This window comes from Suncus etruscus, chromosome 14 (assembly GCF_024139225.1).
Source record: "Suncus etruscus isolate mSunEtr1 chromosome 14, mSunEtr1.pri.cur, whole genome shotgun sequence".
NCBI classification, from domain to species: Eukaryota; Metazoa; Chordata; class Mammalia; order Eulipotyphla; family Soricidae; genus Suncus; species Suncus etruscus.
Genome location: NC_064861.1, coordinates 89,442,963 through 89,457,439, shown reverse-complemented (window position 1 = coordinate 89,457,439; position 14,477 = coordinate 89,442,963). Strand labels below are relative to the sequence as shown.

Here is a 14,477-nt window from a genome sequence, read left to right as displayed (position 1 = left end):
CAGTTTGATCCTCAGTACAGCTTGTGTTTGCCCAACTACCATCAGGAATGACCTCTGAGTGTTGAAGTCACACACACACACACACACACACACACACACACACACACACACACATTTAATAGGACCCGATCAATAGAACAGAGTGAAGGACGTTTGCCTCGCACACAGGTGACCCAGGTTGGATCCCTGGCATCTCATATGGTCCCCTGAGCCCTGCCAGGAGTAATTTCTGAGTGTAGATCCAGGAGTAACCCCTGAGCATCACTGAATGTGACAAAATTTATTTTCTGCAACTAATGTTTGGTTTTTATTTAGGGGGGGAGTGTCCCAAAGTGCTGTTTAGGGGACCCAGGTGATTTTCCTGGTTTTTCTGGAATAGCAGGACCAATGGTTCAATGCAAGGGCCCTGGGACCTGTACTTGGTAGTGCTCCAGAAACCAAATCATGGCCATTCACTTTAAGCCCTGAGGTTAAATGCCCTGTTTATTTGGGGGGGGGGCACACCCATACTTAGGACACCTATACTTAGGACTTAATCCTGGCTCTGCACTCAAGGATCACGACTTAGGTCTTAGGGGACTACATGGGATGTCAGGGATAGAACCCTGGTCAGCTTTGTGTAACCATCTTACCTGCTGTATTATCTCTCTGGCTGCAAAACAAATGTTTTTTTTAAGGGGGGGGGGGTCATACCCGACAGCTCTCAGAGGTTGCTCCTGGCTCTGAGTTCAGAAATTACTCCTGGCAGGCATGGGGGACCATATGGGATGTAGGAATTCAAAACATGTTTTTTGTTTTTTGTTTTTTTTTTTATTTTTGGTTTTTGGGTCACACCCAGCAGCTCAGGGGTTACTCCTGGCTCTATTGTCAGAGATCTCTCCTGGCAGGCTCAGAGGACCAGATGGGATTCCGGGATTCAAACCACTGTCCTTCTGCATGCAAGGCAAACACCCTACCTCCATGCTATCTCTCCGGCCCCCAGAAAATAAAAAAGGTTGTTTTGTTTGTTTTTTTTTTTTGGTTTTTGGGTCACACCCGGCAATGCTCAGGGGTTACTCCTGGCTGTCTGCTCAGAAATAGCTCCTGGCAGGCACGGAGGACCATATGGGACACCAGGATTCGAACCAACCACCTTTGGTCCTGGATCGGCTGCTTGCAAGGCAAACGCCGCTGTGCTATCTCTCCGGGCCCATAAAAAAGGTTTTTAAAAGGAAATTTTATAAAAAAATTCCAGATCAATAGTACAGATGATAAGGCATTTGCCTTGCATGCAGCTGACCTGAGCTTGACACCAGGCATCCATATGTTCTCCTGAACCCCCCCATATGCCTCCTTGAACCCCCAAGGAAGGCACCGCATATGGTCCCCCTCCGGTGGCATGAGCCCCACCATGAGTGACCGCTGAGCGCAGAGCCAGGAGTAAGTTCTAAGCACTGCTGAAATTGCCCCAAAAAATAAAAAAAAATTAAAAATAAATAAATGAAAGGAAATGATGTTCTTGTACTGACAAGCAAGTCAGAATCACTTGCTAGAAATAGACAATGAAAGTATAAATAAACACAAAATGATTAGCATCTAAAATGTTTGTGCATGCATCATCAGAAAAATCAGCTGCCTTGCCTTTGGGCATGTGCATCCATTTGGTGATAGATCCCAGTTAAGAAGTCTGGTTACAACCCCAGATTTTGCCCAGGGAAAGTTAGAGCTATCTTGACAGCTTGTCAGAACAATCTAGCAAAACGTTGAGGGGGTATTGAAGAATAAACTCCGCAGCAACACAACCCATACCTTGTTGCATGCCTGAGGTCCCAGTTTCAAACCTGCCATCTCCTGCCTGCAAACAAACAGAAACAGAAATCAGGGACCAGAGCAATAGCGCAGTGGGTAGGGTGCTTGCCTGGCATGCAGCAGACCCAAGGTCAAAGGCTTCTTTTGCATCTGAATTACTAAGCAGAGTCAAATTAATTTGGGGGGGTCACACCTGGTGATGCTCAGGGGTTACTCCTGGCTCTGAGCTCAGAAATTGCCCCTGGCTTGGGGGACCATATGGGATGCTGGAGATCGAATCCAGGTCTGTCCTGGGTCAGCCGCATGCAGGGCAAAGGCCCTACTGCTGTGCTATAGCTCTCTGCCCCCTCCCCATTTTTTTTACACCCAGCTATGCTCAGGGCTCACCCCTGGCTCATCCAGGTTCTGCACTCACAGGACCCTATGGGATGCCAGATGTTGAACTGTGTGTAAGACAAGTGTTTTCCCCTTCATGCTATCTCTCTAGGCCCAAGGGACAATATTTTTAAAAAATTCCAAATCAAAATGAAACTACATTTTCTAAAATTTTAATGAGTTTTGTTGGAGGAATCCACACCCAATCATTTTTGGGGAACCATGTTGAACTTGAGGATGAAACCCTGAATTCCCACATATATGGCATGAGTCCAGTCCTTTGAGTCATCTCCCCAGAGATTTCTCTTCCTAGAGATTTTTATTTGCTTTGTTTTGTTTTGGGCAGTACCCAGCTGTGCTCAGGGGTTACTCCTGGCTCTGCACTAAGAAATCACTCCTGGCATACTCGGGAGACCTTGGGGTGCTGAGGATGGAACCCAGGTTGACAGTGTGCAAGGTAAATGCCCTACTGGCTGTACTCGGGCTCCATGGGTTTATTATTATTGCTGTGATGATGATGATGATGATGATGATGATGATGATGATGATGATGATTTTGGTTTTTGGACCACACCCCAGTGGCTCTTGGGGGTTATTCCTGGCTGGCTCTGAAAGATGCCAAGAATCCACCCAGGTCAGTCACTTGCAAAGCAAATGCTTCATCAGCTGTACTATCAGTTCAGGCCCCAAGAGATTATAATTTTAATTAAACTATCAGTCAACAGTGCTTAGGGAGATATGTGGCTAAGGTTAGTGATTAAACTGGGTTTAGCCCAGCAAGGCAAGTGGCCTAAGCCCTGTACTACCTTCCTGCCTTTAAGTGCCACTTGTGAGCATAGGCCGGTGTGTAGGGATGGTAGTCATGTGAAACAAAGGAGAATCAGGAAAAAAAAAAAAAGATTATCTGCAAATAATAAAAAAAAATCATGATGGGGAGCGTGCTTGCCTTGTGCATCAGAAGATTGCCCTGGAGAAGCATAAGAAAGAAAAGGAAGATGGGAGTCAGAGAAGTGAAAGGAGCTAATGGAATTCATCAGGATTTGCAAAACCTTAGAGAAAACTTTGAGTCTCACTCTGAGATGAGAATCACAGCAACGTTTATGTGGAAATATGGTGAGTCAAATTATGTTTTTAAATTATAATTAGAATATAGATTTTATATTCTATGTAATTTGAAAATAAATTTTGCCCAGATTTTTCCTGTTTCTAAGCTTCAGTTTCTCGGGTCATCAGCTGCAAGTGCAGAAATACAATCTCTAGTATTTTTATTTTATTATTTTATTTTATTTATTTTTATTTTATTATTTTATTTTTATTTTATTATTTTATTTTTATTTTATTATTTTATTTTATTTTATTTATTTTTTATTTTATTATTTTATTTTACAATCCCTAGTATTGAAACTCAAGGCAAGGGAAACAAATTTCTAGATTGTTCCCAGCACCTAGGACAGTGCCTGGCACTGATGCTTTTCGCGATTTCCGCGACTAGCTGCAGTTCCGCAAACGAACAGGAGGTGGCGCTCTACACCCGCCCGCCCGGAGTCTCCCAGCCTGGGATAAATCCGCGCGCCCAAGTTCTGATTTGGCTGGAGCAAGCATCTGCGCATGCTCAGTCTAGTTCAACATTTTTCAAGGACGGGACGGGACAGCTGGATCCCGAATTCCAACTATCACCTTCTTGGGGGGAGCTAGGGAGGGAAGAGACGTCTTTCACCCTTGAAGAACGTTTCCTAGAGACTTGGGAAGCGGTTTGGGTGCACTTCCCAGAATTCTCAGCGGCATGCAAATGAGAGAGTTGCCAACCAGCAGAATCATGAATATTGCAGGACAAAAACAATATTTTGTGAGGAAAGGTGCATGCGGTAAATAATTACAGGTGAATCTTTATAAATTTGATAGGAAACTATTTGTAGCATAAAAAAATTAAACACCATAAGTGAAAAATATTATTGATTTAGGGCTTTATATAGTCCAGGGGCGAAGGTGTGTCCTGCCCGGATGAGCCTCAGTGGTCTGGGGTGCAGGCTTCAAACCTGTAGCTGTCTAGCGACAGAGTGGTTCAATTCCACCTTTCGGGCGTGCAAATGTAATAATATTTTGTTTTTGCTTTTTTCTTAACTCCCTTTCTCCTTTCTAATCTAGGAACAACTAGCTCTTTTTCTCTCCCCTTCTCGAACCTTCCTTAGCCCATAGCTTGTTGCATGCTCAATTCTGTGCATTGCAATTTTCCCTGCACGTAGGTGGCTCCTTGTGGCAGCAAATAAATATCCCAGGCATGTCTGATGAGGCTTTCAAAGAAAAAATAAAATAAAATAAACTCATCTTTCCTCAGTTTCTTCCCTCCTCCATGCATTTAGTTTGGCAGTTAGTTTCTTTTTTTTTTTTTTTTTTTTTGTGGTTTTTGGGTCACACCTGGCAGTGCTCAGGGGTTACTCCTGGCTCCATGCTCAGAAATTGCTCCTGGCAGGCACAGGGGACCATATGGGACAACGGGATTCGAACCGATGACCTTCTGCATGAAAGGCAAACACCTTACCTCCATGCTATCTCTCCGGCCCGGCAGTTAGTTTCTAAGTAAGTTTCTGAGCATCCTTCTGGATCCCTCTCCTACAACTTGTTTACTCACTACCTCCTTTGGCTCATGCGTGTCTGTGATTAACCACATCTGCATTTATTACTCATCCAAATTGGGATCACTTGCTGATCCACTCACTCACTCACTCACTCATTCATTCATTCACTCATCAGCTTCTTAACTTCATGCCCGCCCCTGCACTGGGTGGTGCTGGGTACCAGTCACAGTCTCCCAGGCCCTAACCTGATGATGCTCTCAGGCCCTCATATCAGCTGGAAGAGGGAAATATGAAGCAATCATTAATTATACTTTTGAATGACAATTCCAAAAGTGATAACTACGAGAAAGGCAAGTTGAGGCCATCTGATAAGGAGAAGAGGATAGGATTCAGGGGAGCATTAGAACAGACACTTGAAGAATGCCAATGGCTGAAGAGCAGAAGGGAAAAATATTCTAGGCCCTGGGCCCCTGGAGCCAATGTGACTTAAGAACAATGGCTGACCTCTAATCATCAGCGCATGTGTGAGCTCAGGCTGCTCCTGCAGCCTTGGAAATTGTCCATCAGGGAGAAGAAGCCTCTTATTCAAGGTCACCCCAACTTCATGACCACCCAAGGCTTCCTCATGGCTGCATCTCCAATTCCCTGTAGTGACATTTCCAAACAAGCAACTTTGCTCTGCTCAGGTGTCCTGAATGTCTCTGGACCCCTTCCCCTCTCTGTTTGGCCCCCATACATCCCCCCTCCTTGGGACCCACCCAAGTCTCCACCAGGAGTCTCATACTTCTTTTGCAGCCACTGGCCTAGCCTGACATCTGCAGACGCTTCCCCAAGGGCCAGAGAGGTAGCACAGTGGTGAAGGTGCTTTCCTTGCAGGAGGCTGACCTGGGTTCGATCCCACATGGACTCTCCCAAGTAACCTGAGTGCAGCGTCAGGAGTCATACCTGAGCATTGCCAGAGTGTGGCCCCAAACCAAATCTGCAGGGGTGCTTGGGAACCATATGGGGTGCCAGGATCCAAGTTGGTCAGCTATGTGCTGTATTAGATGTCCGGCCCAAGACTATATCTAATTTTCTACTCTGTTCTAGTCGTTGTTGCTTCTTTCTCCTTCACTCTCCCAAGCTCTCTCTTCTCCTCCAGCCACAGAGTGGATGCAATCACCATCCTTCCCATCCCCTGGCTGTAACCTCTAGAATTCAACTTAGCTACTGCCTCCCCCAGCAAGTCTCCGCTGATTCCCAGGCAAGCTCCCCTATCCCCAAAGACTTCCCCAGCCTTGCCTGCTCTGAATTGTCCGTGTCTCTATGGGGATTTCAGGAATCGAACCTGAGTCAGCTACTTGTGAGGCAAACAAACACCCTCCCGTACTATCACTCAGACTCTATATGGATACTCAGGGGTTACTCCTGGCTCTGCACTCAGGAATCAGTCCTGGTGGGCTCAGGGGACCATATGGGATGCCAGGGACCAAACCTAAGTCAGCCATGAGCAAGTCACACCCTCCCTGCTTATGTAATCACTCCGGTTCTTGGTTTTCATATATTTTTCTTTCTTTCTTTCTCCACATACAAGCCAATAGCACCAGTAGCTTCTCCTTAACATACCTTACTGAAAATATCCTGCTTCTTTGTTCTTTCCAGAAGCAGGCCCCGGGCAGTCCCTCTGGCTGTCTAACCTCCCTCCATCCTGCTATTTCTCAGGGCTGATTCCTCCATGTTCTCCCAAAACAATGAAATCCTCCCCTCTCCTGCTGAAAGGTGCTGGGTGGTGGCAGATGCAGAGAGATGCCAAAGGGGGTGCATTTTAAAAAGCTTTTTTATTGGCGACAGTGCAGAGCCCCGGGGAGGGAACAGCCCGGTGCAGGGCTGTCCCATGGACCCAGAGTCAGGTGCAAAATACAAAATACAAAATGGTCACAAATACAGCGGGGGATGGAGGGTATTTGGGGAAGTCAATACAGTGTGGTCGGCATGGGTGCCCACTCTCAGTCTCACACTCGCACCCCAAATTCTTCCAAACTCTCAGGTCTCTCCAGCTTCCACACCAAGAATAAAAAAAAAAAAAAAAAAAAAAAAAAAAAAAAAATAATAAATGAAAAACTGAGGTCCCCATCAAAGCCAGAGTCAGGAGACAAGGGAGGAATGGGGACAGTCAGAAAGGAGACAGTCCTCCTCCAAAAACTCAATGGACATAGGCAGAAAGGATGAGGGGAGAGGCAGTCTGGGAAAGCGGCCACCCCAAACTCCAGTGGCCAGAAACTCCCCCCCCTCCCCAGAGTCAAGAGCAGCAGGACAGAGGCAGCCAGGTGTGGGGACACAGCTGGAGCGAAGTCAGCCTGACACGGGCTGACTCAGTTTCCAATTCCTCCTCAGCTGGCTCTGAGGGTCAAGGGGACCCCCACCCCACTTCCAGCAGAGGTGGCTGGAAGCATTCACACACTCACGCACACACAACACACATATACAAATACTCATATATAATATATCTCTTTATACATAATAGATAGAAGTGCTTTTCGGAACCCAGGAGAGGGATAAATAGGCAGGGAAAGGGGGGACCCCCCCTAAAGAGAGGTCCGGGCAGATGGAATCTGTCTTCCATGCAGCTGAGGGCGAGAAGGGCACCCCGTGTGAAAAAATAGGAATTTGCCTCGGGATAAAATTCTCATACAAGGGATTCTGGGTGGGGGGCAGCATCAAGAGGAGAGGTGGGAACCCAGTCCATGGAAGATTTTTTTTCGAGGGGGGGGTGGTCTTGAAAGCCTCAGCCTTGAGAATTTCTCCACAACAATGACAATGCCCCCTCCCCTGGCTCTGGTCGCCTGTCTTAGGCAGGGTTTGGGGGTGCCAGGGGGTGGGAGGAGAAGTTGGCGTCCTAGGCTGGGGGTACAGGCCTTGAGCTAGAGCAAGGTCAGTGTTTTTTGGGGGTAGGGATAGGTTCTGAGGAGAGAGGCCAGGTGGGTGCAGAAATACCACCCCTTCTGGATTCTGTCACCGTGGAGGGGTGGAAGTGAGAAGGGGCCACCAAGGGGAGATTTGGGGGACCATCAGGGGGGCACACAACCTTTGCACCCCGCCCAGCAACCAACTCATTTCACAGTATCAAACGCTGCAGCGGGATGTTCCCACGTGGCCCCCTGCTGTCCGAACCAGAGAAGCTCCGCAAGGAAGGCCTTGGGGAGCAGCATGGGGGACCAAAAAGATGGGGACCAAGGAGAACACTGTAGCTTCTCAGCAAGGCCCCAAGGATTCAGAGGGGTGGGGGATGATGCTGGCCAGGGGACACACTCAAATGACAGCCGTTTTTTCCTAGGGGTGCCAGGAAGTTCACATTTCAGATCAAGTGGCGGGGTTGGGTGATAGAGATAATAAAAAAATTTGGGGGGGTGGGAGTTTATCCTTGGGTACAACTTCCCTCTCCAGGGCGGGGGAGAGCTCAGCTTCGAAGAGAACCGAACCACATGGAAATGTTGGATAAATAAAATGATGGGGAATTGGGGGGGGGCAGCAAGGAGAACCAGTCTAGGCCTCCCCAACCCCCTTGCTCCAATAAAGGATTTGGGGGGGGGGGCTGTGTGAATAAGAGGAGGCACTTCCTTGATGGCCTCTCTGGAACGGACACCCCCAGCCCAGCCCAGCCCAGTCCAGCCTCCTTCCCCCCTTCCCCTTCAGCATCACCCTCCCACCCTCCCATCCCCAGGGCCCCCCACCCCATCCCCAAAGTCACCAGCTCTGCCCAAAGGGCTGCGGCAAGCCAGGCAGGAGGGAGGGTCCTGTCCTGTCCGATGGCAGTGGCAGCAGAGTCCGGTGGAGGAGGCGGGGAGGCCACAGCCCGGCTCTGTCCTCTTCCCCTCTCTCTCCTCCTCCTCCTCCTCCTCTTCCCAGTGTCTGTCTCTCTCTTTTTTGTTCCTCTCTCTCTCTCTCTCCCTCGAATGTGTGTTTGGTTTTGTGTCTAAAGGAGGTCACAGAGCAAGGAGGGAGGACGAGTTCAGGGGGTCACAGGGCTGGTCACTGCCGCTGGGGCGCTGGGCGCTGGCGAAGGCGGAGACCTCCGGGCAGGTGAGTACAAACGAGGAGGTATACGAAGGATTAACAACGGGGGGGCCGGGGTCGCCCAGGACTTGAACTTCACTGTGTGCAAAGAGAGAAGCCGTCAGGTTGGGGGGTGCGTCCTGGCCGACGTGGAAAGGCAGGGGCGCTGGTGGCGGCGGCAGCAGCCAGCTGAAACCGTCGTCCTTAGCGGCCGCTGACCCAGGCAAATCTCTCACCTCCGCCAGCGGGCCCGGCCCGGGGGGCCCCTCTTCGTAGGGGATCTTGCAGCCCGGTTTGTGGGCCACCAGCACAAACTCCAGACGCTCCTTCTCCTTTTGGAGCTCGGCGATCTCCGACTCCAGCTCGGCCTTCTCTTCCTCCAGCTGGTCTGTCTCCTGGGGGTGCCACCGCGGGGGTCCCCAGGGGGACAGGGAGAGGAAACAGAGTATGAGAAACGAAACGGAGGGGCAGAGACTCAGACAAGGGGGGACCCCTCCAGGGTGCTGCTGGCTGGCCACTCTCTTCCCTCCCTGAGGCTGAACTGAAGGGGAAGTGGGGTGGGGGAAATTGTACCCCAATGGAAAAGAGAATTGACCGATGGAGAGCTGGTAAGTTTGTTAAATGGCTCAATGAGGGTAGACTATGGGTTTCTTTCTCTCTCTTTTTCTTTCCTTTCATATTTTTGTTTTGGAGTCAACCCAGTAGTTCAGGGCTGACTCCTGGCTCTGAGATCAGGGATCACTCTTGGTGGGCTTGAGAGATTGATTATATGTGGTGCTGGGGATCAAATCTGGGGGAGACTTGCAAGGCAAATGCACTCCTCGCATTACTATCACTCTGATCTTTTTTTTTGTTTTTGTTTTTGGGCCACACCCATTTGACGCTCAGGGGTTACTCCTGGCTATGTGCTCAGAAATCGCCCCTGGCTTGGGGGAACCATATGGGACGCCAGGGGATCGAACCGCTGTCCGTTCCTTGGCTAGCGCTTGTAAGGCAGGTACCTTACCTCCATCGCCACCGCCTGGCCCCTGATCTTTTTTTCTTTCTTTTTTCATAGTGCCAGGGATCAAACTCAGAGCCTTACTCAACAAAGTGAGTGCTGTCCCTCTGAACCCTCCCCACATAAGGCCATAAGGCCACCTGTCCCCTTTTCCCCCCAGTCCCCTTCTTCTCCCAGGGCAGAGATAAGAACAGCCCAAAGTAGAGAATTTACTCCCTGTTCACTTTCATGAATCTGCCACAGCTGGAATCTCTCAGCATGGGTGGAGAATGGGGTGCGAATAATGGGAGGAATCCCTGGTGGACACCCCTAGTCCTGACAACTAGAGGGGTATGGGGCAGGGGTGGAATAGACCCTGGATGAAATGACTAAATTCCACAGACATTCACCATCTCAGAGAGAGAAGGGACCCAGGAGGCTGCAGAGGGGTTGAAGAGAGGGAGAAACTGAGGCCAAAGTGTCTGATCACTTGCAGAAGGCCAGATGGAAAGAGAGGCTGGAGCACCCCTCCATGCACAGCCCCCCACAAGCCCCCTGTAGGAAACTGAAGGCATGGCACTGAAGGCATGGCACAGGGCGGGGGGTACAACAAGCCAGAGCAGAGAGCCACTTGGCAGAAGATTGTGGAGGTCTCTGTGTGTATTGGGGGTTACCTAGTGGGTCACATCTCATCCTTATGTGGACACTCAAATGCTCAGCCCAGGAGGAGAGCCAGAAGAAGGGGAGAGAGCCCAGAGCCCGGCTGCAGCCCCCTAGCCCCCTGGGACCCCCCAAACCTTACCGCCTGGAGCCGGTCAGTCAGTTCCCTCCGACGGTTCCTGCATTTGGCCGCTGCCAGTTTGTTCCTCTCCCGGCGTACCCGTCTCTTCTCCTCTTCCTCAGGCGTGAGCTGAACAGGGGACAGAAGTCATGAGGCAGAGGGACACGGGGCCACTTCCTCCCAATGCTGCACCTCTGCTTCCTCCAAGATCTCTTGAGGAGCCTGGCCAGGCCCCCTTGATGGAGGATAGAGAGGCCTGGACACCCAAGCTTCTGCAGCTGGCAGACCCTCTTCCTGTCCCACACCCCAAGACAGAACAAGTTCCTGTTCAACTTTGGCTGCCTCCCCCAGCCCCAGTTCTGCATCCCATCTTGGACTCACCGACTCCTCTCGGGGTCGCCTGGGCCGGGCTCGGGTGGAGCGCATGGGACCAGAGGTACTGGGGGTCCCGCTGGTGGAAGGACCCCCACTTGCAGCCCCGCTGCTGTAGGTGCTGAGGCCCGGCGTGGAGTAACTGGTTCCCGGCATGTCATAGGGGTCGACGGCCGGTGGCTGCGAGGCCAGGGGCTGCCCCTGGGACTGGGCCATGGAAGAGATCAGGGTGGGTTGCACAAGCCACTGCAGGTCCTGGCTGGAGGTGATGGCGGTGACCGTGGGCACGAAGGAACCGGGCATTTCCCCGAGACCGGCGCACTCCTACGGGGTGACACATACACACACGGGCGTAGACACACAAAACAGGGACACTGACACACGCACACACACACACACCCCCAACACCCAGCCGCACCCGGACCCGGCGAGGTGGGGCGGCTGGTGTGGCTGTGTGTGTGTGTCACAGGCAAAAAAGCCACGACACCCCGACACCCACCCTTCCACTCCACTCCACCGTGACGCAGTGGTTAATGAGAGGATTTCTGCTCAACTGCCTTCTCCCTCCTCCTCCTCCTCCTTCCTCGGGGAAAAGGTTGCCCGGTTCCAGCGAGTGGTGGTGGGTGATTCACAGCCTGGCTTGGTGACTCTTAGGCTGGGGAGGTGGGGGGGGGGAGGAGACTGGACACAGCCAGCCTGCTAACAGAACCCCCCCTTTCCTTTCGGGGACCGAGTGACAGCCACACACACAGTCACACGTACCCCACCCCCACCCCAGATGCAAGGGGAGGGAGAGAGGGAGAGGGCCTAGACCAAGCCTGCTGCGACACACACACACACACACAGCACCAGAATCTGGGGTTTTGGGGTGTCCATGAGACACCCCCTTACAGGGATCAGGCGCTCATGGCCAATCAAGGAGGGTGGCACGGAGGAGTTTAGTTGCATTGGATCAAGTCATCCCCATAGGTCCCCAGAGTGGTGACAGGTTTAGGGGGGCCGGACAGGTACAGCAAAGTGACGCTCCGAGCACCCCCAGACTGTGGTGCAAGTCGTCCTGAGTCCCCCAAGAGCCAGCGTGGCTCGTTTTCTCCCCTCCCATCTTCTTCCTCCCAGCACCCCCAAATGGAACCCAAGGAGGGCTCGCAGGCAGAAAAAGAGAACGCTGACAGTTCTCCCAAGGGGCGTGGCCAGGGAAAGGGGCTGGTCCGCGCCGGCCAATCAGCGTCCGGGAAAACCCGAAGGGGCGTGACTTCCCGGGGCCACCTGCCCGGCCACCGCGTCCCGCAGGGATCCGCATCCACACGCGTGTGGCTGCAGAAGAGGCGCCTGCTGAGCTGAGCCCCTTCCCGGCTCTCAGGGGAGCGCCTTCTACACCAGCCCCGAAAGCAAAAAAAGAAAAAAACAAAGATTTCATTTCTGAGGGGGTCCTCTGAGGAACCCCCTGAGCTCCCGTCAAGACAGGTTCCGGGGAGCCCGAGAAAGAGACCGTCCACCCTCGCCCCGCAAGCGCAGCGCTGAGCAACTCAAAAAGAGTTCCGGGGGTCAAAAATAGGCTGCGGCGCCCGAGCGAGAGAGCAAAAGAGAGGAAGTGAGCGCCGATTGGCCGCCGCCGCCACGCCTCCTTCTGATTGGCCGAGGGCGTCGCGGCGGCGGCCAATCAGGATGCCGCGTGGCCGCCCCCGCCCTTAGCAACGTGGCCGCGGCGTTCCAAAATAGCAGCGCGCGCGACGTCAGGGGCGGGGACCGAGGGGGGGGCGTCGCGTCTCGCCGCGCCGCGCCGTGCGTGCCCCGCGTCAGCCGGAGGATTCCAGCGCGTCAGCCGTTATTACGCACGGGGTCCCCCGCTACGTCCTCGGCGCAGTAGGCGGGGGGCTGCTGCGTGCGCGGGACCGAGTTCGAGGCCCGACGAGCCCGCGGCAGGGGAGGATGGAATTGGATGGAAGGAGCGCAGCCGGGGGGCGCGGGAGGAAGAAGCCTGGAAGCTTCCGCAGGACTCTCTCCCTCCTCCTCCTCCCCCTCCCCTCTGCTCTACCTGGGACCCAGCTAGCTAGCCACTGGGGGATCTGGAGAGATCTGGGGATCCAGCGGGGGGATCCCCGCAGTCGATCAGTCCCAAGCTGGAGGAAGAAAAGTTCTCTAGCTTCTGCTACTGCATGCATACACGTTGCAACTCCTGCCTGGCTCCTCTGATTTATTTATTAATGATCAATTATTCTAGATCATATTCTATATTGATTATAATGGTTTATTCATATCTATTTTTCTTCTCCACCCCACAGCTGGCCCCCCAAGTTGTCTCCTGCACCCCACCACGTTGCAAAAATAAATAAATAAATAAATAAAAGAGATCCTGCAAATTGTGCAAAGCGTGCACCCTTCTAGAGGCTTCTTCTGGGCGACTGGGATCGCTCCCTTCCTTCCTGACACCGCACCCGGGATTCTGCATCTGGTGGGAGCGATCGTGGAGCCCCCCACTTCTTCTTCAACCCCCCCCCGGGATCTGGAGCTGGTGGAAGCGAGTCCCCCGATTCTTTCCTCACCCCCTTTTCGAACTTACCTGGGAGGCGGCGGCGGCAGGCGGGCTGCCGAAGGAGTCCACCGATGACAGGTACTGGGACTCGGCAGAAGGCGAGGAGCTGCACCGGGAGCCGGAGTCGTAGTCTCCGGGGAAAGCCTGAAACATTTCCCTGGGCACAGGGGGGGCCCTGTGACCACGCTGGGGTCTCCGGGAAGCCAAGGCTATGGCCGGGGTGGGCGACGAAGAAGAAGAGAGATAGAGCCGAGCCGAGGCCAGCGCGCACGTCCCCCCAAAACGCGCTCTCCGTCCGGGACAGGTGCTGGGGACCTCACTCCGCCAGGGGCCAAAGTTTCCTCCGCAGTTCCTCTGCACGATGTGCCGCCGCTGGATTTTGGGGTGCGGAAATCAACAAAGAATCCAGGCACCCCTTCTCTTTAGCTTCCGATCCAGGGGGATATGGGGAGGAATCTCGCTTCCTTTCCTTGCGCCCCAGAGGCTGAAATGAAGACGCTGTCCTGTGTCCGGCGGGCCCCCCGTTGGGGTGAAAAAGGGAGGGATGCAGAGAGAGAAGGCGACCCCCCAAAAGTCAATCAAAGTCCAAGGAAGAAGAAGAAGAATCGAGAAGAACGAAGCAATCAGTCCCGCCGGCCAACTTTCTCTCCGGAAAGAAAAATCCAAAACGCAGAGTCCCGGCAGCCGCCGACTTCCGCAGCCCCCCCAAAAAAGGCCGAAGCGCCACCACAAAGCGAGTCCCCCCAAGTTTGCTCCTGTTTGCTCTGCTCCGCGTGTGCCCGCCGCGGCCGTAAGCGCTCAGTCTTATGAATGAAATCTACAAGCCGGCCCGTATTTATAGCCCCGGGACCCGCCCCCTTGCTGACGTCACCCGCCCCGCGCGCCCCGAGCGGCCCCCGATCTCGCGGCCCCGCGGCTCGAACCCGGGCAGCGAGCGCCTGGGGGGGCTCCTCGGAGGCGCCTCAAACCGGCCGCTGCTTTATCCGGACCCCGGGGGTCTCGGGGGCGGCGTGGCGGGGTCCCCGGCCGGGAGGAGATCCC

General features: G+C 53.1%; 1 protein-coding gene and 1 non-coding gene across 2 annotated transcripts; one reads left to right on the top strand and one right to left on the bottom strand.

The window, feature by feature from the left end:
* Positions 1–4,158: 4,158 nt before the first annotated feature.
* Positions 4,159–4,245, top strand: TRNASTOP-UCA (transfer RNA opal suppressor (anticodon UCA)). The gene has a single exon. It is a non-coding gene; the product is annotated as a tRNA-Sec (tRNA).
* Positions 4,246–8,482: 4,237 nt separating this feature from the next.
* Positions 8,483–13,681, bottom strand: FOSB (FosB proto-oncogene, AP-1 transcription factor subunit). Its single transcript, XM_049787298.1, has 4 exons — positions 13,464–13,681; positions 10,913–11,227; positions 10,553–10,660; positions 8,483–9,166 (listed from the first exon to the last, which is right to left on the bottom strand). The coding sequence occupies exons 1-4, from the start codon at positions 13,587–13,589 to the stop codon at positions 8,702–8,704; spliced, it is 1,014 nt and encodes a 337-aa protein (XP_049643255.1). The 5' UTR covers positions 13,590–13,681; the 3' UTR covers positions 8,483–8,701.
* Positions 13,682–14,477: the final 796 nt, after the last annotated feature.